The sequence below is a fragment of the Juglans regia genome, chromosome 3, assembly GCF_001411555.2.
Source record: "Juglans regia cultivar Chandler chromosome 3, Walnut 2.0, whole genome shotgun sequence".
NCBI lineage: Eukaryota > Viridiplantae > Streptophyta > Magnoliopsida > Fagales > Juglandaceae > Juglans > Juglans regia.
In genome coordinates, this window is record NC_049903.1 from 32397388 (window position 1) to 32419400 (window position 22013).

General features: G+C 35.3%; 3 protein-coding genes across 4 annotated transcripts; 2 read left to right on the top strand and 1 right to left on the bottom strand.

The window, feature by feature from the left end:
* Positions 1 to 7432: 7432 nt before the first annotated feature.
* Positions 7433 to 12146, top strand: LOC108981007 (auxin transporter-like protein 2). 2 transcript variants are annotated; one of them, XM_018952077.2, is made up of 10 exons: positions 7433 to 8053; positions 8154 to 8209; positions 8514 to 8728; positions 8824 to 9009; positions 9153 to 9265; positions 9364 to 9547; positions 9677 to 9774; positions 10393 to 10600; positions 10731 to 10988; positions 11606 to 12146. In XM_018952077.2, the coding sequence occupies exons 3-10, from the start codon at positions 8558 to 8560 to the stop codon at positions 11819 to 11821; spliced, it is 1434 nt and encodes a 477-aa protein (XP_018807622.1). In that variant the 5' UTR covers positions 7433 to 8053; positions 8154 to 8209; positions 8514 to 8557; the 3' UTR covers positions 11822 to 12146. The 2 variants fall into 2 exon arrangements, with proteins under 2 accessions (XP_018807622.1, XP_018807623.1); XM_018952078.2 differs by having other exon boundaries at positions 7433 to 8034.
* A 4043-nt stretch (positions 12147 to 16189) lies between these two features.
* On the top strand, positions 16190 to 17658 carry LOC118348041 (30S ribosomal protein S31, chloroplastic-like). The gene is made up of 3 exons (XM_035688785.1): positions 16190 to 16345; positions 16452 to 16538; positions 17545 to 17658. Exons 1-3 carry the CDS (start codon positions 16190 to 16192, stop codon positions 17656 to 17658), a joined length of 357 nt encoding a protein of 118 aa, XP_035544678.1.
* Positions 17659 to 18730: 1072 nt separating this feature from the next.
* On the bottom strand, positions 18731 to 19240 carry LOC108981005 (early nodulin-like protein 1). The gene is made up of 2 exons (XM_018952073.1): positions 19069 to 19240; positions 18731 to 18930 (listed from the first exon to the last, which is right to left on the bottom strand). Exons 1-2 carry the CDS (start codon positions 19238 to 19240, stop codon positions 18731 to 18733), a joined length of 372 nt encoding a protein of 123 aa, XP_018807618.1.
* Between the last annotated feature and the right edge of the window lie 2773 nt (positions 19241 to 22013).

Consider the following 22013-nt stretch of genomic DNA (forward strand, 5'->3'; position numbering starts at 1 on the left):
TAGACGTACACATCGTAATCACAATTATGTTATGCCTGATTAACATTTCGATCCTAAAATCAACCATTTTCCCCTTCAAAATGTCAATTTACATTGCTTTTGCCTTTTATGGAAAGAGAAATAATTTGTACAAGCCCTATATAGACAAGTCCTACAAAGTCTCTTTGCATAAAAATGGAACCCCACCTCAAAAAGTGTAAAAACAAAAAAACCTCTTTTTTTTTGTGGGACCCACATTTTTACAAAAGGCCTGTGTGTGACTTATCTTTTTGGGACTTGTACTTAATATTACTCTTATAAAAATATGTCTTTTTTATTGGTGAATTTATGGAAATATTTCAGTTTCACGTTTAGAGATGATTTTGATTTTGATTCCGGCTAGATTTTTGGTGGGAATATTCTTATTTTATTATGTATTTTATTTTTATGCAATAATTATAATTTTTCCTTTCTCAGAAAAAATTCTCGTAATCTCATATTTACTTAGCTATTTCAGTCTCGCTTTTGGGCTTTAAAACTTGATTTCAAATTTTATCAATAAACTTTACTCTTAGGCTGCATTTGGAAGTTGAAATAAGTTGAGTTGAGTCGTAAATAATAGTATTTCGTGGGTCTCATTGAGACGAGTTTAAATTTTTTAGGTTGAAATGAATTTAATTTTTTAGATTGAAATGTATAAAGTAGATTGGAATGAATTTAACTATTTTATAGAAAATTGAAAAAGTAGTGATCCCATCAATAATTAGTTTGAGATGAATTGATCAATTTGGTTCAACAACCAAACATAGCATGAGAATCTTCTCCTTATTTTGCATATTTTCCCAATATCAATTCTTAATTCTTTTTTTTAGAAAGAGGACGGTACCTCTAGAATTTATTAAAACCCTCACGTATAACGGAGGAAAACCGTGGTTACAAGAACACTATACTTAATGAAACAAATCATAAGTGGAAGCATACAGATTGACTAATAGGAAAGAAATATCCCAAGGGAAACAAACTAGCCCCATCGCCCAAATAAAAACAAAGACAAGAAAAATAGAGACATGCCATAACAATTTACACTTTACAGATATATCGAGAACCAGCTTTGTCCATCTTCAGTAACCCATGAAGCAGCCATGGCAACTTAGAAAAAGACACCCAAGAGCTCGTGCACCCCTCCAATCCCAGTCTTAGCCAACAAACATGCTGGGGCATTTTCTTGCTGATACACATGACTATCAGTTACATTCATGCTCCTCATCATATCCATAAGCTCCTCCCAAAAATCTTCTACATACCACAAACCACGTACTTATGTTTTCAACCAATTAATCACAATACTCGAGTCTGGTTCTATGTCTAAATTAACAATTCTCATTCTTTTAGCCAATATCAAACCATGAAAAACAACCATAAATTCCGCAAACAACATTGTTCCTTGGCCTAGAGAAACCGAGAAAGCTCTGACCATAAAATCTGAGGAATCACAGATTATTCCCCCCTCCAGCTTGCCTCAGATTACCTTAGCGACTACTATCAGTATTGAGTTTGTATCTACCTAGACTTGGCCAAAACCATTGCACCACCTTCAACGTTTTACTTTTAACCATTTTAGGAAGAACATTAAGCTCTTTTAAAATCACCTCATCTCTTCTTGTAAAAATTTTTCCCACCTTTAGCTTCTCACCTATTTTGGCAATCCAATATCGAATACTCCTCCAAACCTATTCAACGGACTCTACGATACCATCCATACGTGCTTTGCACCTTCTCATCCATAATCTCCAAGTGATACATACGTGCTTTGCACCTTCTCATCCATAATCTCCAAGTGATAATAGAAGGAATGATCCCAATGAGACACCCATTGTTGTAGATTTAGAAGCTCTATCATACCATCTGCAAACTATTTCTCTCCATGACCGACCCTCCCTCAAGATAATTCCAACCTTCGACGCATATTTCCTCCATGTACTCTTAGCAAATTCCCCATCAGCCAATACCCTCAGAAGCTCCATGATCACAATAATTACATTTAGAAACAATAGTTATTTCAACTTTTCTAACCCGATCATCTACACTCAAGGCATCATGGAACCCCTTCCACATTGTTGTAGCCATGAATTTAGGAATATTAGAATGCCACACCCAGTCAGCCCAAGCATCCTTTGGCGTTTTAATTTGGACACAATCGCATGCACTTTTGGTACTAGATTTTCCATCTGAAAAGGGGGTCCAAATTAGCACATCTGCACCATTTTTCCTCCTACCCAAAACCTTCAGAATCTCTTCCAAACGATCAAGACCTACCAAGTGATTTATATGCTCACAATTTCAATCATCCTCCAGTATGCAATCCTTAATTTTCAGGGTCAGATTATCAACACTACGACAATCATCACAAAGCGGACCATCCTTTAGCCAAGTATCACACCAAAAGGAAATATTTCTTTCCTTGAATTTCCATCTTGCAAAACTTTTGGGATGCATCGAATTACCATCCCTCAAAAACTTGTACTAGCTGAAGAATTAACTAGAGTGATTGAGAGTTTTTAACATACTTGGATTTGAAAAATCGAGTCCACAGATTGTCTTCCGTGAGGAGCTTCCAAGCAAACTTCATATGGAGCAATTTTTATGTCTTTTAGATTTCTCATGCCAATACCCCCTTCTTTTTTTGGTAGGCACACCACCTCTCATGCCTGCCAATGCTTTTTCAGTTTCCCCTCGTGAAGACCCTAGAAAAAGTTATTGAAATACTGATTCAAGCTACTAATAACAGACTTGGGAACCTGCAAAATACATAGAAGGTGAATAGGCATGCTGCCAAGTACATGTTTTAATAACAGAACCTATGCCCCACTTGACAACGAACTAGCTTGCCATCATCCAATTCTATCTCAATCTTCCCCAACATAACATCAAAATGGATTGCCTTAAGCCTTCTAGAAATAATGGGAACTCCCAAATATTTAAAATGCAATGTACTTTCAGAAAAACCAATAACTCGAAGTAACGTCCGACGTTTAGCATGAGTAATATGCTTAGAGAAAATAATCGAAGATTTTTCCTTACTCACAGTTTGACCCGACCATTTTTCATAAATCTCTAAAGATTCTAAGATGCCTTTTAATGAAGACTTATTACCATTATCAAAGATGACAATGTCGTCTGCATATAAAAGGTGATAAATAAGAGGAGAGTCTCTATGATGATAAAATGATTTGATCTTACCTTGATGAAGTTTTTCCTTCAACAATCTAGATAATATTTCCTCCACCACTATGAATAAATATGGGGAGATGAGATCCCCTTGTCTAAGCCCTTGCTCCCCTTTAAAAAACCCTTTGAGACACCATACATGACCACCGAGAACCAAGGAGACGATACACAACTTCTGATCAAATCACAAATCTCCAAAGAAAAACCAAAGGCACGTAAAACATGAATTAAGAATTCCCACTCTATGTTGTCATAGGCCTTTGCCATATCGATTTTAAGGATAACATTACCACCATAAACAGGCCTATGAAAGCTATGAGTCATCTCCTGTGTCAAACTTATATTATCAAAAATGCTTCTCCCAGAGTTAAATGCTCATTGTTTCGGAAAAATAAAATGAGTAAGAGGGGGCGATATACGAGCAACCAAAATCTTAGTGCAAATTTTATAGAACACCGAACACAAGTTGATAGGGTGGAACTTATCGAAGCTATTCGGATTCTCAATTCTCAATTCTTGTTGATTAGCTAACCGTCATAATAATTTAATTATGTCCGATGTCATAGGATGGAGTCGAAGTACACAAAAGGACGTATAATGGCATAGAGACATTGACCAAAAGGCTCCACACACATCCAGGATGGCAAGCAAAACGGCCTACAGTTTAAGAGATAGTAGATTATCTTATCAGATTAGAAAAGATAAAGAAGTGATGAATGATCATAACAAGAGAAATGTTATGAATAGATTATGAAATGACCCTTTATATATTATATATAATATAATATATATATATATATATATATGAGTGGTTAACAAAAAGAGAAAAACAGAACTCCTACATTTAATGATTATAGCTCGACACTTGATTTCTTTCTAAGGTCTTGTTTGGATGTTGATCAAACTGAGTTGAGATGAGTTGAGTTCTTTATCAATAGTTGTGAGTTAAGATGATAAAGTGAGTTTTATGAAGCCCACCTAAGATGAATTTAGATATATTTATGGGAAGTTGAAAAAGATTGTGGGTCCTATATGTAAAAAGACGTTGAGTTGAAAAAAGTTTTGGGTCCCACGTATATAGAGGTTTTGAGTTGATATGAGTTTAGTGATTTGAGAGTTTGGATGTTAGACTCATTTTAAAATTAAACTGAATTGAGATCATCTTAATTCAGTATAAAATACAAACGGAGCCTAAAGATGAGTAGGTAGAGTATCTATAGTTTGAGCAAAAAGTAAAGTACCTACAATTGTAGTTTCAAAGTTTTTGCACAACCCTAGTCAAAGGTATCTATAAATACCAATTAATTAATAGAAAAAGTTAGTTACATGTACATAAAGTCTTAAAATCATATTATAAACCTTAAATGTTCCAACAACTAATTAAACATTAATGATATTAAACTTAGGTACCAAAAAAATGTCATAGAAATTTACAAATGCAATGTAAAGTACTCACATGCATAACATGAGTTATTACCGATAACAGGCCATACAAATATCCCTATAATAATTAATATGCATACTAATTGGTAAATTTCTAATCTTCCCTCATTAGAAAGTGGGATGAGAGTCCAAATAGGAGAGGATGGATGTGAGGGGTGCAAACGTGGAACACATTCCAAATTTTGATCCTCGTGACAAAGGAATTAGTGGTGTCAACTGTCAAAATCTATTCCCTAATCATTACTTCCACCACTAAGCCTCCCCTACAGTTAATAATTTTTTTTTTTTATTTTTTTTTTATTTTTTTGAAAAAAACAACAGTAAAATAAAGAATTCTAAATTTATGGGTTTGAGTGTTTGACAAAATGTAAACTGCAAATTAACTTTAATTAGCATAGAAATAGACAAAAAAAAAAAAAAAAAACTTACTCACAAGGCCATGCACAAAAAGAGAAGAGAGGGGATAATGTGGGAAATTCGTGCAGGAGAAAAATCGAAGTGCGGGTCGTGTTGGGCTGGGGGGAGAGGAGTGGAGCGGGTCAAGAGCGGACAAAATCCCCGTTTAAACGGTGCGTCCTTGTGGGTCTGTCTTGTAAGGAATATATGTGACACTTTTTCTTATTTTATTTATTTATTTCTACGTTTTACATACACTATCTCTCCCTTCTCCCCCAATACCCAATATCCTCTCAATGGTGGCTTTCCGGCTCCACCGCCACTTTTTTCTCTTTTTTTTTTTAAATTAATTGTAATTATCTTTTTTAATTTTATGAGCTAATAAAAATAAGAGAAATAATAATTATAGTCGTGAGTATATAAATACCGTACAATCACTTTAAAAAAAAAATAAATACGAATTTACATGAAAAAAATTATTTTTTAATAGAAAATCTTATTTTTTTTAAAGCGATTGTACGACGTTTACACTCTATACAACTACATGTAATATTACTCTAAAACTAATAATACTTAACCCTTAAACTATGGGACATTTAATTATCATTGTCCGCTAAGATTATGCAGAAAGTAATGACCCCACTAAACATGCCAGGAAGAGTACTTATCGATCACAGTTCCACACACAAACCCTTAGAAAACATTTCACTTCATGCTAAAGAAAGTGATGGGATTTTCCTAATGAGGTTTTTTAAATTGCCCATTTGTTCCTAATTAAGGACTGACTTCCCCCATATATAATTACTTTGTGTATAGGCTTCGATGCCGAGTTTTCTTTTTTTTTATAAATTGCCCATTTGCAAATTTTGTGTAATGTTGGCACCATAAGCAAGTTGCATTAAATTAGTAATTTCAACCAACAAAAAAAAAAGAAAAAGAAAAGATAAGAAAAGAAAGAGCCATGTTCTTAGCACATGTATCTTAATCTTCTATTCTACCCAAAAGAAATTAAAAAATAATAACTCAATAAAGCAAGAGAAGGGAAAAGAAGTTTGAACAATAAAAAGATAATGAGGTGGGGAGGTGGGCCAGTCCAAGCCGTCTGAAGGATAAAATGGAGGGGGCATCTGTTTCTTTTGATTAGGCATCATGAGTCACGACTCACGAGTCATGAGGCGGCGAGGCTGTGGGGTCGAACCCTCAATGCGCGAGGGGTTCTAATTCAATTTTGCGCGCATGTTTTTCTTTTCTTTTAAAGCGTGCCTAACCCCCCCCAACCAATTCCTGCCGGCTGCGGGTCGTCAGCATCATGGCTCGGCTTCTTTCCTGCCCGAACCTCGCCGAAAAGACACGCCTGCCGGCCCTGTGCCGAAACAGTGTCCCTGCGCCCAATCAAAAAAAAGAGGAGACGATTGTGTAACTGTGTTGTTAACGTAACGTAATGGGCCTCCATTTGTATGCGTCGGCAGCATTTGCCGGCCCGCTTTTAAGCTAATTACAAAGGTATCCTTCACCGGAGGAATGACTCACAGACAGAGTGTTATATAATTTTTATTAAAAGTTAAAATACTTTGCCAAACATTAATAACGTTTCAAGACTGAAATGATATATTATCTCCTTATGATTATTAAAAATCTTGGAGGAATTTTAATTTCCCAAAGGTCGATTGAATAAAAAAACGCATTGCATACATATATGTCAAAGTGATATGGTTTTGGGGTGGGATTTTTGGCTTCACTCTATTGACTTGGGGACAAGGAGGAGGTTAATGGAATCACAATTAATTAAAAATTAAATTGAAAAATGAAATGAGGGACAGGGAATTTAAAAGGGAAATTGAATTCACGGAATTGTTGACAGGGATTTGGATCATTTCTCTCGATTTTATATATTCTCTAAGAAAATTTTTTTTTATTAGTCATTATTTATCATCATACACAGTATAAAATCTCCATATTTTATAAAAAAATATCTACATATCCTATAAATTATAAAAAATATCCACTTATCCTATAAAAAAAATGATAAGTGTGGAGTGTATGAATGAATATTGGCTGATGCATAGTATTTCTAAAAAATAATATAAAAAAAACATTTAGGGAATTAGATAAAAATATTATTTAAAGTTTTTATTCAAATCTAAAAGTTTAAAATGAAAGGTAATATTACTATTTAAATGAATTTTTTAAATTATATTAAATATTCAATAAATATTTAATTTTTCATTAATACCTTGAAATAAAAACTTAGGTACGGTAAAATAGTAGAATATCAAGTACAGTGCAATGAGTTTATTTTTAGATTTTCCGAACCAAGTGAGAGTGTATAAAGTATTAGCCGCTGAAAGGGTATTGGGGGGCTATAAAAAAGGAATGTCTATGGCATTATTGGGTCCTTACTGATCAGAACAACGTCCCAGTCACTTTGATCTACAAGCTGCTTTCCTCACCAAACGGAGACCCAGGAATCGAATCGGAATTTGGGAATTCAGGGCATTTGTGTGGTTTCGTCTCTCTCACCCTCTCTCTCTCTCTCTTTCTCTCTTTAAGGTGGAGAGTGGGGGGAATTTCAAAGGCGAAGGGGAAAAAAAAAAAGAAAGGCAAAAACCATAGTACTATTATATTTAGTGTATTAAATTGTTTTGGGTTTTGTTTATATAATATATATAGGTTTGAATAGGAGCGAAAAGGGTCTTTTTCTTCAACAACTGCAAGCTCCTTCGAAACAGCTGCTGCAGAGATTTTTATTTTTTCTTTCCTGCTTTTGAGGTCTCGCTCGCCGTCTTTGGGGGTTCGGCACTGCCTTTTCTCTGTGCAAATTGGTGGCGCATTAAAAGCGGGGCTTTTACTGAGCTAAGATTGGTTTTAAGGGGACGCGCAGAGACATTTGTAGCTTGAGATTTTGCCCATTATTTGGACGCAGTTAAGGCACTTCCCCACCTGCTAAATCTTGGGACGAAGAATAGTTGACACTCTGTTTTCTCAACCGTACTATCCTCCTCTACTCGTGCGCTCTTTCTCAGTCTTTCTCTTTCTAAAGCCACTAATTTTTGTCATTCTGAAAACAAGGAAAAGGTAATATTACTGTCATTTTGTGTGGAAGACAGATCTGCGGTTGCTTCAATCTTTTCGCGAAAGAGACCTCTCGAAGAAGTTGAAAGTGGTATGGAGTTCGCGTTTTCTTTTTTGGTTCTCTCTTTAGTCTTGTTCGTGAAAAACATGTTACGACTCTGCCCCTTTTGTATCCAAGCTTCGTAATTTGCTTCTTTTTTTGTTTCTGTTCTCCTTTCTCCTCCATCGTTTTTTGGACTTTGTGTGGAAGATTATGTTTTTTTTTTTTTCCTTTTTTTAAGAGCTGAAGGAATTTTCTGTTAATCGGATCTGGGGTCTTATTGGCTTTCGTTTTCTGGGCCTGCGTTGGATTGTAGATTTCCTTTGTCTCATTAACTGTCTTTTATGTGTTTCAGATCTACCGGGATTTAGACGTTGCCTTTGGAGAAAAACGGAGACAATGTTGCCTCAGAAGCAAGCAGAGGAAGCAATAGTTCCCAACATTAGCGAGACAGAACACGAGGGCAAGGATGAAGAGAAGGTGGAAGAACATTCCGTGTTCAGCGTCAAGAACTTTCTCTGGCATGGCGGTTCTGTCTGGGACGCATGGTTCAGCTGCGCTTCCAATCAAGTAAAACCAATTACGCAAACCATAAAGAAACACTGATTTTTAGCTTATTTCTTTCAAACGAATTAATAAATTTTGGTTCTTTTCTTTCACAACAGGTTGCGCAAGTGCTATTAACACTTCCTTACTCTTTCTCTCAACTGGGAATGCTATCAGGAATCTTGTTTCAGGTATTCTATGGAATCATGGGAAGCTGGACGGCTTATCTGATTAGCGTACTCTACGTAGAGTACAGAAGCCGAAAGGAGAAGGAAAACGTCAGCTTCAAGAACCATGTGATACAGGTTGGTTTTGCTTCTCAGAATCACCAGCACCACTTATTCCCAATCAAAGCAAAACCGCTGGAGAAAAAAAAATTACTCCGGTTACTGTAGCCCAACACTTCTGTCTTAACTATGTTCTTAAAGCACACTGTTTTCGATTGCAGTGGTTTGAAGTGCTTGATGGCCTTCTTGGTCCGTACTGGAAAGCAGTGGGGCTCGCTTTCAACTGTACTTTCCTCCTCTTTGGATCGGTCATTCAGCTTATAGCTTGTGCAAGGTAAGAACCTTCGTCAAAATTCACACTCAATTGCGGTAATTCTTGTCTGGTTTGTTGGATATCAACTATTTTTTTGGTACCTTCCTGACGAGTTACAGTAACATATACTACATCAACGACAATTTGGACAAACGGACTTGGACCTATATTTTTGGTGCTTGCTGTGCTACTACAGTGTTCATACCTTCCTTTCATAACTACCGGATTTGGTCTTTTCTTGGCCTCGGAATGACCACGTATACTGCCTGGTACTTGACCATAGCCGCAGTTATCCATGGGCAGGTAATCAAACCTCAAAGTCCTTGAGTTTTAGCCATGTTTTGTGTCTTGTAGGAGTAAAAAATCTCGAGTTTTTTTCTCTTGCGATCTTGCACCAAGAAATGAAAAAAATAAAGAAAACTGTAATTGCAGGTTGAAAATGTGTCACATTCGGCGCCATCAAAACTAGTGCTATACTTCACCGGAGCAACCAACATACTCTACACGTTCGGTGGTCATGCTGTGACTGTGTAGGCTTATCTTTTCACCCCAGCATGTTTTCCCCTTGCTCTTCTTTCACTTGTTTCTACACGGCTTCTGTCTGCAGCTTTTGCCGGCCATCTCAGTGTTGGCGACCCACAGACAAAATCATGCAATCAACTTTTGTTTGCCGGGAAACAACATTACCCTCTCCCTCCTTTTCTCTAGGCAAAATGCACAGTAATGTCTTGTATATATTCTAGTTTAATCAAATCCAAACTGTATTCTTTGCTTAGTCTAGATTCTGACCTTAACCTAGTCTCCTTTGTCTTTTCCCACGAGATATTATTATCGGTGTCCTACACAAACATAAATAGTAATCAGAGACTGGGATTGGGGACACTTTGGTAAAATCACTTCGTTACTTACATATGTTCCCAAGCTTTCACATGAGCTTCTGGCAGTTGTCTTGGGGATTGACGTTCGTGATGATTGTTAAATATGAAAAATGAAAATTTTCATGTAGTGGAGTTAAAGTATCTGGTTAAATTAAAGTGAAATGCTTTTTCCAGAATTTGGCCGTCCCTTTTTTTTTTTTTTCCCCTCCCTAGATTTTATTAAGCAAACTGATTCTGAAATGTGAATTCCTCTGAAAATTAATGTTTCAGGGAAATAATGCACGCCATGTGGAAGCCCCAGAAATTCAAGTACATATACCTCATGGCCACCCTTTACGTTTTTACACTAACCATTCCTTCAGCCACTGCCGTCTATTGGGCGTTTGGTGATCAGCTCCTCAACCATTCTAATGCCTTCTCTCTCCTCCCCAAGAATGGCTTCCGTGATGCCGCTGTTATCTTGATGCTTATTCACCAGGTTGTATTACTTAACCATAGGAGCCTTGTTTTTGGTTTTGTTTTTGCACAAAACAACTGCCCTTACAAGAATGAATGATATTTTCACTGGAATCTGACATTCTGTTATATTTTATGAAATTGTTTTGCAGTTTATAACATTTGGGTTTGCATGCACCCCGCTCTACTTTGTGTGGGAGAAGGTGATAGGGATGCATGACACAAGGAGCATCTGTTTAAGGGCGCTAGCAAGGCTACCGGTGGTGATACCCATATGGTTTTTGGCGATAATCTTCCCATTCTTTGGTCCTATAAATTCTGCAGTTGGGGCTCTTTTGGTTAGCTTCACTGTATACATTATCCCATCTTTAGCACATATGCTAACCTACAGAAAAGCTTCTGCCCGACTGGTAAAATCTCCTAAACAACTGGTCTCTGATTCTGTTTCAGGCTTTCACTCTCTCACTCACACCGTCCCCACGAAGGCATTTGCCTCTTTTTTCCACTTTGGCCAAGACCTTTAGGCTTTACTAGTGGCAAGTTGTAATTATCTTGATCCGTTAGGGGTAGGTTTAGCATCGGAGATTTAGTGGGCACCCGGCTTTGATGGGCATTCCCACATTCTACAGTTGCAGAGTGCCCACAAAAAGTTTAGAGATGGAGATTGTGAAGCAAGTGTACAAAAGCATTCAAGGCTCTGATATGGAAATATTACTATAAAGAATGGAGATAGGTGGCAAGTCACTTTCATTTGGTTATAAGCTACAGTCTTGAGTATTGTACCATCTCTTAAGATGAGCTGGCCGACTTGACTAACTTGTTTTTCAATAATTCAATTAGGCCCATTTCTGCATAATCTGTCTAGAAATTCACCAACCTCTTAAAATCAATTTGTGGTACAATCTGGGGTGGCTGTTGCCTGTCCAGGTTTTGTGTTTGATGCGAATTCTCAATGGGGCCTTAAATAATGTGATCAAGTTTGGTTCACCTTTGTTTGTTAATTTTTTGTTTACCATTTTTCTTGCAGAATGCTGCTGAGAAGCCTCCCTTCTTTTTACCAAGCTGGACTGGCATGTATGTGTTCAATGCTTTTATAGTGGTTTGGGTTTTGGTGATTGGCTTTGGGTTCGGAGGATGGGCCAGCATGACCAACTTTGTGAGGCAAGTTGACACATTTGGGCTCTTTGCCAAGTGCTATCAGTGCAAGGCCCCAACACCAGCAGCAGCTGCCCCTCATCACTGAGATCACTCAAGACAGACTCTCTCCGCTCTTTCTTTCTTCCTTTCATATTCTGTATCATACATGGGGAAGTAGTAATATTTCCTCTACATGTGATGTGTGGTGGATTTTTTTGGATCTTATATTTTTTTTTTTGTCTTTAAATTAGTTCCTATAAAATAGTGTGTGATGATTCCCTTGCTATCAAAGAATAGGTTTTACTTGAATCAGATATATATATGTTTAGGTTATCTTTTGCTTTTTCCTCTCTTTGTTACCTCTCTTTTTCGTGTTGACATGTTGTTGGGATATTATAATATATGATTTTTGTTGCCCTTCTTCGCTGTTATAACTTCCAATCTCATTATTGGTAGCATGTTTCCAAAGCGCATCTTATATATATATATATATATATATATATATATATATATATAGTGATGGCATGGGCCTCCTCTGTTTCTAATTTTTATTTTTAATATCCACTTGGCCTGACATCATAGGTTGAATATGGACATGTTTGAATGGTCCATTTGACCTAAGGTTCCATTTGAGAGGATGGAAGTTGGACATGTCCCACCGATAGAGCATGGGTTGCACGTGGGTTCATTTGCTAGTCACGTGCCACTCTTTGCTCCTTGATATTCTGGCTTCAAAAAATTAAAAATCACATGTTAACATATGCATGAAGACCACCTCCTTTCCATATATGGTTGGTTGAATTATGCTATTTGTTTTTAATTTTCTTGTCAATTTTGCCAGATATTCAGGGATAGTCTTGCCGGTTCTCTGAATATGTTATTAACAAGGGTGGTGCTAGCGGGCCGTCTAGCACTTATTGCTAGTACAAATGTGTAGTTTGTTTTTGTTATCATTTGTAAATATTTTTTTTTTTTGAGTAAAGCTATTCTCACATCTCTAGGTCCCGCTTCCGGTTCTGTTATATTTTTTTATTTAGTGATTAAGTAAGTATTTTTTAATAATATTATAATTTTTTTAATTTTTTTTAAAAATATTTTACAGTATTAAAAAAATATATGTATAAAAAAATAAAATAAAAAAATACAACATTTTACACTAACTGTAACTCCTGGCGGAACTGGGAGCAGTGGTTGTAGAGCCATCTTTTTTTCATATCCTTAATCATTAAAAAAAATTTAAAAATATATATAACTTTATTAATAATTATTTCTTTAATTACTAAGCAAAATAAATAAAAAAAATTAAAATATTTAAACTATATCTTCGAACGGTAACATTGAAGAGGCTAATGGTATTTTTCTATTAACAAATGGTGGTGAAGTAGAGCTGCTATCCAGCCTTCCATACTTATTCATCCTACTTGTTAGGGTAGGTTTGGGATAAAATGAGAATTTTGTATTTTGTTTGAAAGATTAAAATATTATGTTTTAATATTATTATTTTTTGAGATTTGAAAAAGTTGAATTGAAATTTGAAAAAGTTGAATTGTTTATTATATTTTGTATGAATATTTAAAAAAGATGTAATAGTGAGATGAGATGAAAATTTTACGTTTTGTCTTATATCCCAAATCAGCCAGATCTCTTTCTTTCTTTCATTCTATTTATTTTCTCATTTTTGGGTTTTGGCTTTCTACCACTCTGATGGACTAAGTTGTCGTTGTAGTAAACGCATGTCATTGAAAACATTTTAGCCAGTTAATACTGACATGTGAACCACACGCACCTCATAGACAGTGAATGTCCAATGTTGGCGTATCAACGCATCCTCCAGTTGCTACATTTCTATGTTCCCGATTTTCTTAACTGATAATCAAGACAAAATGGTCGTGAAAGTCTCCTACAGCTAGTCCAGGCAAACAAGATGCAGCACGCATCGATTCATTGTGACTTTTAGTTGCAGACTTACAGTCTGATAATTATCAGACTATGCTAAAACCGCTTCAAGCGGCTTCCCCTTAATGAAAAATGGGTGGAAGCCAATATTTAGCTCTGAATCCCTCTTTTTTTATTCCACTTATGTTGCATTTGCTTTTTTGGAATGAATGTTGAGGACTTCCATCCCATTGAATATGTAACCACTTAGTTTATCTATGAATTTGCTTGCTTAGAAAAAAAATATATTGACACGTGCTGCCCATATTCACTGCATCCAATTTCTCGTCCGAGTTTCCCTTCTTGTGTTTTGCCTTTCCTTCTCATCTCTACTTGTTCCTTGAACTTTTCCTAATTTTTTTAATATACTTTGTTTTTCTCTATCTTTGGGCTTTGACGCATAGATGTGCTCGTTTTTACTTACTACTTCACCCTCTTCTTATGCTACCACTGTACTAAACCCACTAGGCACCACCTTCTCTCCCCACTTTAGGCAGGTGATGCTCAAACACCATTGCCACTTCCTACAATGGCAACCCCACAGTTATAATGGTAGTCACAAAAGGACCAAGAGAAGTGCAGCTTGGCACCATCTTGAACCCTCGGTCTTCTTAGAAGGTAGATTAGAAACATGAAGAATAAAAGGATTTGCTTGGTTTCTCGGTTCAATGTGGTGGGAATCGTCAGTCATTGAGCTTCACACATCTTTGCTCACATAAATTTAAGCCCAACATTCCAATCAACTCGCTTTCACAGGCTCCGTTAGGTGACCTTTTTGGGCTGGACCATTCGTCATATTTTTGCTCTTATGTATAGCCCGCCCACATGCACGCCCAGTTCACGATATTATCGGTCCATAATTACCGAATGTACGTATAAATAATTGGTTTTACACTATAATAAAACTCTGAATTTTAAAAAATAAATAAATAATTCCTGAAATTAAAAAAATATTAGCAAAATCATTATTTTAAAAAAAAGAAGGATACTACATTTCTTTGTACTGTACTTTTAATTAAAATGACACGTTCAGTGAAGTAAGCCAAACTTCAAAATTAATAATAATAAATAAATAACTATTTCTTATTTTATCAAAATTAAAAAAAAAATGAAAATTTCTGGATATAAGCGTTTGGGATGGTTTAGATTTCATATGGTGAAATGGTTTACTATTTAAGGATGTCATTTACTCATCTTTAGTCACAGCTGAGGTGGTAAGTTTTAAGAATTAGAGAGGTATTCTCAAGTATTTTTAGATATATTTTTTTTAAAATATCATTCAAATGCAAAATATTTTTTAGTTTTAAGGGCTTGTTTGGATACTTAGAATATTCAAGTATATCAATGAATAATAGTGAAATAGTTTGAGTTAAGATATTTTATTTGATTTTGGGAAAGTAGAGGGAAAAAGTTGAATAAAAATATTATAAATTTTAAAAATTGTTTAAATATAATTTTTGTTTTGAAATTTTAAAAAGTAGTATTATTTCTTGTATTGTGTTTGCAAGTTAATTAGAAAAAATTGTAATGATTAAGTTTCATTCGGATGTCGAGATGAGATGAAAAATATGTGAATAGTAGTGAAATAATTTGAGTTAAAATATTTTATGGAGTTTTAGGAAATGAGAGAGAAAAGCTTGAATAAATATATTATAAAATTAAAATGTTGTTAGAATATAATTTTTTAATATAATTTTTATTTTGAGATTTGAAAATTTTGTATTGTTTTTTGTATGTTTTTGGAAGTTTAGAAAAATTATAATGATGAGATAAAAATGTTAAAAATTTAAAATTGAAAAGTGTTTGTAATTTGAGTGATGTTTGGATGTTGAGATGATATGAGAAACAATTATGTTTCTCATATCATCTCAACATCTAAACGAGCCCTTAAGTAATGATTAAATGAAAAAATTTAATATTTGAAATTGAAAAATATTTTCCATTTGAGTGATGTTTGGATATAAAATATCTCAGAACACTTAGATATATTGTGTTGCCAAACGAGGCCTAAATCTTTAACTTGTTTATCTAATCATTACCTAATCATTATCCAAACACAGAATACAATAAAATTTTCTTAACCTTTCAAAAAAACAACTCAAAACATTATACAACTTTTTCAAATCCTAAAATAGAAATTATATTCTAACAATATTTTAACTTTATAATATTTTTTATTCAACTTATACTCTCTCATTTCCCAAAACTCTATAAAAATATTAACTCAAACTATTTTACTATTTTTCATAAATTATTTTACTACTATTCAATATTCTAAGTATGCAAACGATCCTAAATATTTTAACAACCAAATAAAAAACCACTACGGCATATTAAATATTTAATGTAATTAGAAATTATAAAATTCACATTTTTCTTTTGAAGATATACCTTGGACCGGGCATTGACTCGAATGTACACAGCCTGTAGAGTAATCTCACACATGTTCACGAAGTCAGCTCAAAAGCAAAATGTTCTCTCCGATTTCCCTCTAAAAACCTTATCCATTTTTGTCTTCTCACTCTCTTAGTGCTCAGCCATGGCGTCTCTGGTCCTCGGAGATCCTCCTATCTCTTCCCAATTGCTAACTATCCCATCTTGCAAATCTTTCTCTAGGTCCAAAACCCTAGGTGCATCGCTCTCCGCTCCTTCGATTTCTTCTCTCTCGATTTCTACTACAATTCCTCTTCCAACAGTCCCCCCAGGTAACCATTTATATATATATATATATATATCTCTCACGCTCGCTCAATCTTTCCCTAATATTTTCGTTATACTTGTGTTGATGTTGTGTTTTGCAGTTCGAACAACTCCACAAGGCCCAATTCGTCTACCTACTACTAGGAAGAAATGAGGGTTTCGGAGTGGAGGACACCTTTGATGCTAAAGTGAGTATGAGTTCCTTGAGAGAATTATGAATTGAAGTGTCAAAGTGTCTGAACCCCTCCCCTAGTTGAAGGAGGGGGTATATTACCTGGTCGGGGCGATCCTGGAGAAGGAGATAGTGGGTGTGCTGCTCCGTATTGGAATCGGGTGTCCCTGCCATCTCCCTGCTACGTAGCAGACTTGCTAGACTTGATCGCAACTACTATTGACAACCCAAGAGGCACATCATGGTGTGCCCAGTCCCGGGATTCATTAAATGCAGAGTGCATTCCTATCATGGCATGTCCGTTTCCCTCCTATTAAATGTGGTGTGGCCCTGGTCAAACAGCTCTGCCTTCCATCTTCTGGCTAGCACGTGTCGCCTGACTGCTTCCTCTCTCGAGCCCCCTAGGCCGACCTAGTCTGGCCCAGCCCTTGTCCTTAGGCCCTAGAACTGTTCGGGCCTTGTGGGCTAGGTCTACTCCCCCTGGCCCAGCCCTGGAGATTACTCCCCTCACAACTTGTTTAGTGTAATGTGGCAAAGGCGATAAGAAAACGGCCAAAGGAAAACGTTTCAATCACTCCTTTGGCGACATGTAATAGCTAATAGTACTCTAAAGTGTAACAATGTAGATGGAATAGTAATAGTACACTATTCATTAAAGGAAATTAAGGTAATAGTGCTCTCTTCGAGAGGGAGCTCCTTCACAATAACGATGAAACTATGCAAAGTAAATGTTAACATAAGAGCCCATGGCTTCTCCCAACTTGCGGCCCACGTTTCCTGAGTTCGTATGCTTTTACGAGCCCACAACCCATTTCCCTCCTCAACCCATTTCACTTGTTACATCTTCAGCCAACTAGGGTTCTCTTCCTCGACAGAACACTTCAACTCATGAACTCCTCCCTGTCGGTGTGTCACAAAACCTAAGCTTAATTCTTTGATAAATAATCATCGTTAAGTCTTATCATTATTTTTATCTTTTCATTTTCAAATTTTTTTTTAAATATAACCAGTCTGAGGCGTAGGAACAAGCACAAAGGGAAAAGACCTCCGAGGCAACTGTTTCTCTGTCTCCAACAAAGAAAGATCAGTTTGAGGATGATGCAAGTGTCAAGATTGAAATTGACGAGTCTTTCTAGCGATTCATGTAGCCAGTAAAGGGCTTCTAATTTCATGTTATCCTTATCTATATGTGATTTCTAACCTTCGAAACTCTCTGCATTGTTCTTGGTGTTGTCATTATTGCTTGCATGATTCCTAATTTCGCCTTTGACTTTCCTATAAACTTCTGGGGGATAATACTTGTCAAATCTCTCTAACCTTGTACCGATCTCAAAAGAAAAAACCATTTTCTCTAGTTAGAGAACATCTAATAAAGTATTTACGTGACATAATTTGTTTTTAAAGATTAATTTTAAAATTTGAACCTTACAAATCAAATATTACAATTTAAATGACGTGCTCTACACATCGACTTGAGAATAAAATAACTATTAAATATATCTAATTAAAAATGTATGTTTTGTAGCTCGGAATAATTCTAAAAGGATTACATGAATAAAAATTATAAAGATGTAGTGTGGCATCCTATTCTAACGATTCTTTTATATGATGCCGAAGCTCAACTAGTTACATTTACAACCCAGGCCATGGCCGCGACCCATGCTTGCCCCCCGCCCGCTTTTTATATTTTAAGAATTTGATCTGCCTGCCCGGTAGCTTGTGTGTGCTGGGTGGATCGACTAGGCAGATCGGGTACAACGACCTGTCCACCCAAACCTAGCAAGAAGACACTAATGTTGAATCAATGTTGCTCAATTGCGACTTACTAAAGAGCCCTTCCACTCATCATCCCTACACCACACATAATTTTTTATTTTTATTTTCTACTTGGATCGACTCAAATGTTCAAGCAATGTGACAATTCATATGACATCTGAAGTGTAAAGCTGCCAAAATTACTACAATTAAGAAAATTAAAAAAAAAAAAAACTTATTAAAGGTGCTGGCAACTCTCGGTTATACTCAATGAGAAATTCTATAGATTAGCAACTATAGTTGATCCCACACCCCACACCTGATGTGGTGGGTTTTATTTTATTATTTTATTTTTTTCTTTCTTCCCTACAGCTAAAAGAATTCCTCTCAAAATAAAAGTGAAACATTCTTTTATTCCCATTAGAATTTTGCCTCGCAAAACCCCCTCCTCCCTCACCAGTGTCTTACAACCAAAACAATAACGATCAATTTATGTCCTTTCTCACAACTTTGGTCCTTCCCAGTGACGAAAAAGAATGGCTCAGACCTTTCAAACTGGAACTCATAATCAACTTCCTCCAATTTCTTGATGGGGTTCTTTGTGTTGCAGTTGTAGTAATCATCTTTGTTCACAACCAGCATAGAGTTCGTCCCTTTCTTATACATAAAGAGTTAAAGACTGGAAAAAAACTAAGGACAAACAGTACTCAAAAGAATAAATCAACCAAATGATCAATCAGTAAAAGGAAAAAAGAAAGGTCGTGATTCTGCATGAAAACTAAATTACCTACCGAGAGTATCATTGACTTGGAACCTGTTTCTCTCAGCCCAATGACTGTAGCTCTTACAGGGGTACAAGACCCACCCATCTCTTCTGCCTACATAGAATTTGTAGGCAAGGGAAGATGATAGAAAACAAGAAAGGAGAACAAAGGAAATGAAGATATGCATCTGAAGTTCCATGTTGGGGGTAGGTGCACTTTTTTAGTGAACCCAGTCTGCCATGTGGGGTGTGGGGTGTGCGCCCAACAATTGGCTGATACCAAGATTTTTCCATATTGAATTTGGGCAATGTTTGATCCTTCTGAAGCTTTCAATAAATTATGAAAGAGATTTATAAAGGTTTCATGACCAAATAAGTACTTGGTGTTTTACATAATTTGGTTCCCTTTCTTCTAGATTGAATAAAAAAACTCGAGATTTAAAGGCATGTTTGGGTAATGAAATAAGATTAAAATTATGTGAACAATAGTAAAATGATTTGTGAATAGTAGACAAATAGTTTATATTAAGATGTTTTATTAGGTTTTGGGAAATGAGAGAGAAAAAAGTTGAATAAAAATATTATAAAGTTAAAAAATTGTTTGAATATAATTTTTTTATTAAAATCTAAAAGTTGTCTTAATTTTTGTGTTTTGTTTGTAAGTTTAGAAAGTTGTAGTGAAATTGAAAAGTGTTTAATGTTTGACCAATAATATTTGGGAAGAAAATTATGAAAAGCTAACTTCTTAAAGATGACCTGAACCCTCCCATTTTAGAGAAACTATTAACGAAGGAGAAATAACGAGTAAAATTGTTGTTATTTTAAGTGTGCGAACCAGGATAGTCGCCCTGAGTAGGCGAGGTGAGTGGTTCACTGTATTTGAACCCAACCCCTTTTGTGTGTTGAGAATATGTTAAATATCCAACTATTGATCCAAATGCCTTGCGACTGTTGAATACTACTTTATTTAAACTTTTAACTTTTATGATCATAACATTCCACTACGCTTCCTTTTAACAGCTTCACTCATCTATCAATATTCAATGACTTAACACTGCCCATACATAGTACCAAAGTATTTTAATCCAACCTATAGGTTGCCTCCTTCGTGATTTGAACTCTTGACGTGGTCTCTGCTCAAATTTCAATTGTTAAAGATCCAATCATTGATTTAAAAGTTCTAGACCTATTAAATACTAATTTGATTAAACTTTTAACAATCAGAATCGTAATGGAATAGTTGTTTTCATGATAAAATTCATGGTGTGGAGGTTTTAGCCTTTTAGGTACGAGTAGTACCACTTGTCCAATCTTCCCGTCTCGATTGTTGGTCTTGAGCTTGTTAATTTGGACATGAGATGGTTATATGGATAATGAAACCGTCTTTGACTTCTAAGCTTCATCCTACATCCGAAGATAGCATAAAATATTCAAAAAATCTTCACAACCTCCTAACATTTCATATTCTACATTATTTTTAATTTTTATTATTTTTTTCTTTTATCAAATATTTATTATATGAATAATGAATAGAAAATTTGAAATTATTTAAAAAGAATAAACTCAAAAGAAATTTTAAAAAAAATATTAAAATTTTTAAAAAATATGGAGTATAGAGTATGATAGAGGTTGTGTAGCAAACCTCTAAAATATTATGTCATATTTTATTCTCGCCAGAATTTTGAACTACTCCTCTTGAATTATGGTTCATACCTTAAATAAGATGTAGAGTGTTTAGTCTGTCTTTTCTTAATGCAAAACAAACTCCCACGAAAGCGATTTCTTGGAAGAAAGTGTTTCTCACTTTCTCCTTGCCGCCTATCTTGGTTCCTTCTGCTATCGTTTCCTTTTTCGTTCTACTGTTTTAAAGGCAATGAGTATTCCTCATATCTGTCCGTATAATGCACACATATTCCTTTTAGACCTTGTCGTTATCAGAGATACCAGAAGAGAAGGATGAAGTGGACCCTCCCTTCATTCACAAAGAAGCTCAAAAGGAAAAGGATCAAGCTCAATCCTCGTTTATTTTTACAATTTATTTTAATTTATTTCTTCTAATTATTATAATTTTTTTAAATTTTTTCACAAAATAAAATAAACAATTCAATTTTTTTAAATCTCAAAATAAAAATAATATTAAAAAGTTATATTTTAACATTATTTTATTTAACTTTTAATTTTAATCTTATCTCAATTTATCTATAAAAACAAATGAGTGTACTCAATATCGGTCTTCTTGTTCTTCATTTCTTCCTCTTTGACATGGAGGATACCCGTTTGGAAGCCTATTTGGAGGAGTACAATCACAATGGTTCGCAATAAAGTCCATGGAAAAATATATCTTGTACAATCAAACTACTATAATTGACACTTTGTACCTTCAAATTATATAAAAAAAATTGACACTTGGTATAATTATTTAAGATCTCATCATCAAAAAATTATAATTCAATTGTGGTGTAAAATTATTTGTCGTTTGAGATAGAAATGTGACAGTTTTGATAGTTTAGAGTGCAAGGCATAAAACCCTGATTTTAGGGTGCAGAGTGTGCTTGGTCAAACTAAGTTTGCTTAAGAAGATTGCTTCATGGATGGAGAATTTGGCTTTAGAAATAGGAAGGTCAAATATAGCAACTGCAAGTTGAGGGAGAAAACGTCATTTAAGATATTGCCTGGATGTGGGTTATGGAGATGCAGGGGAGGGGATGGAGATTCAGGTTGAATTTCAGACGGATTAGTATATGTGCAGCTACCTTACAATACATGCTTATTTGCGTATCTTAGAACGGCTAGGGCAATCTCTATTCCAATGTTAAGCTGTACGAGATTTAGTTATAGCAAAATGAACAAACATGAACATGATTGTAAAATGAATAAAAGGAACTAAAATGAAAAGGAAAACCTCGAAACAGAGGAGCATCCATATAGCCCACGAAACAGAGCTATAATTAAACAAATATGTACCAACCTAGA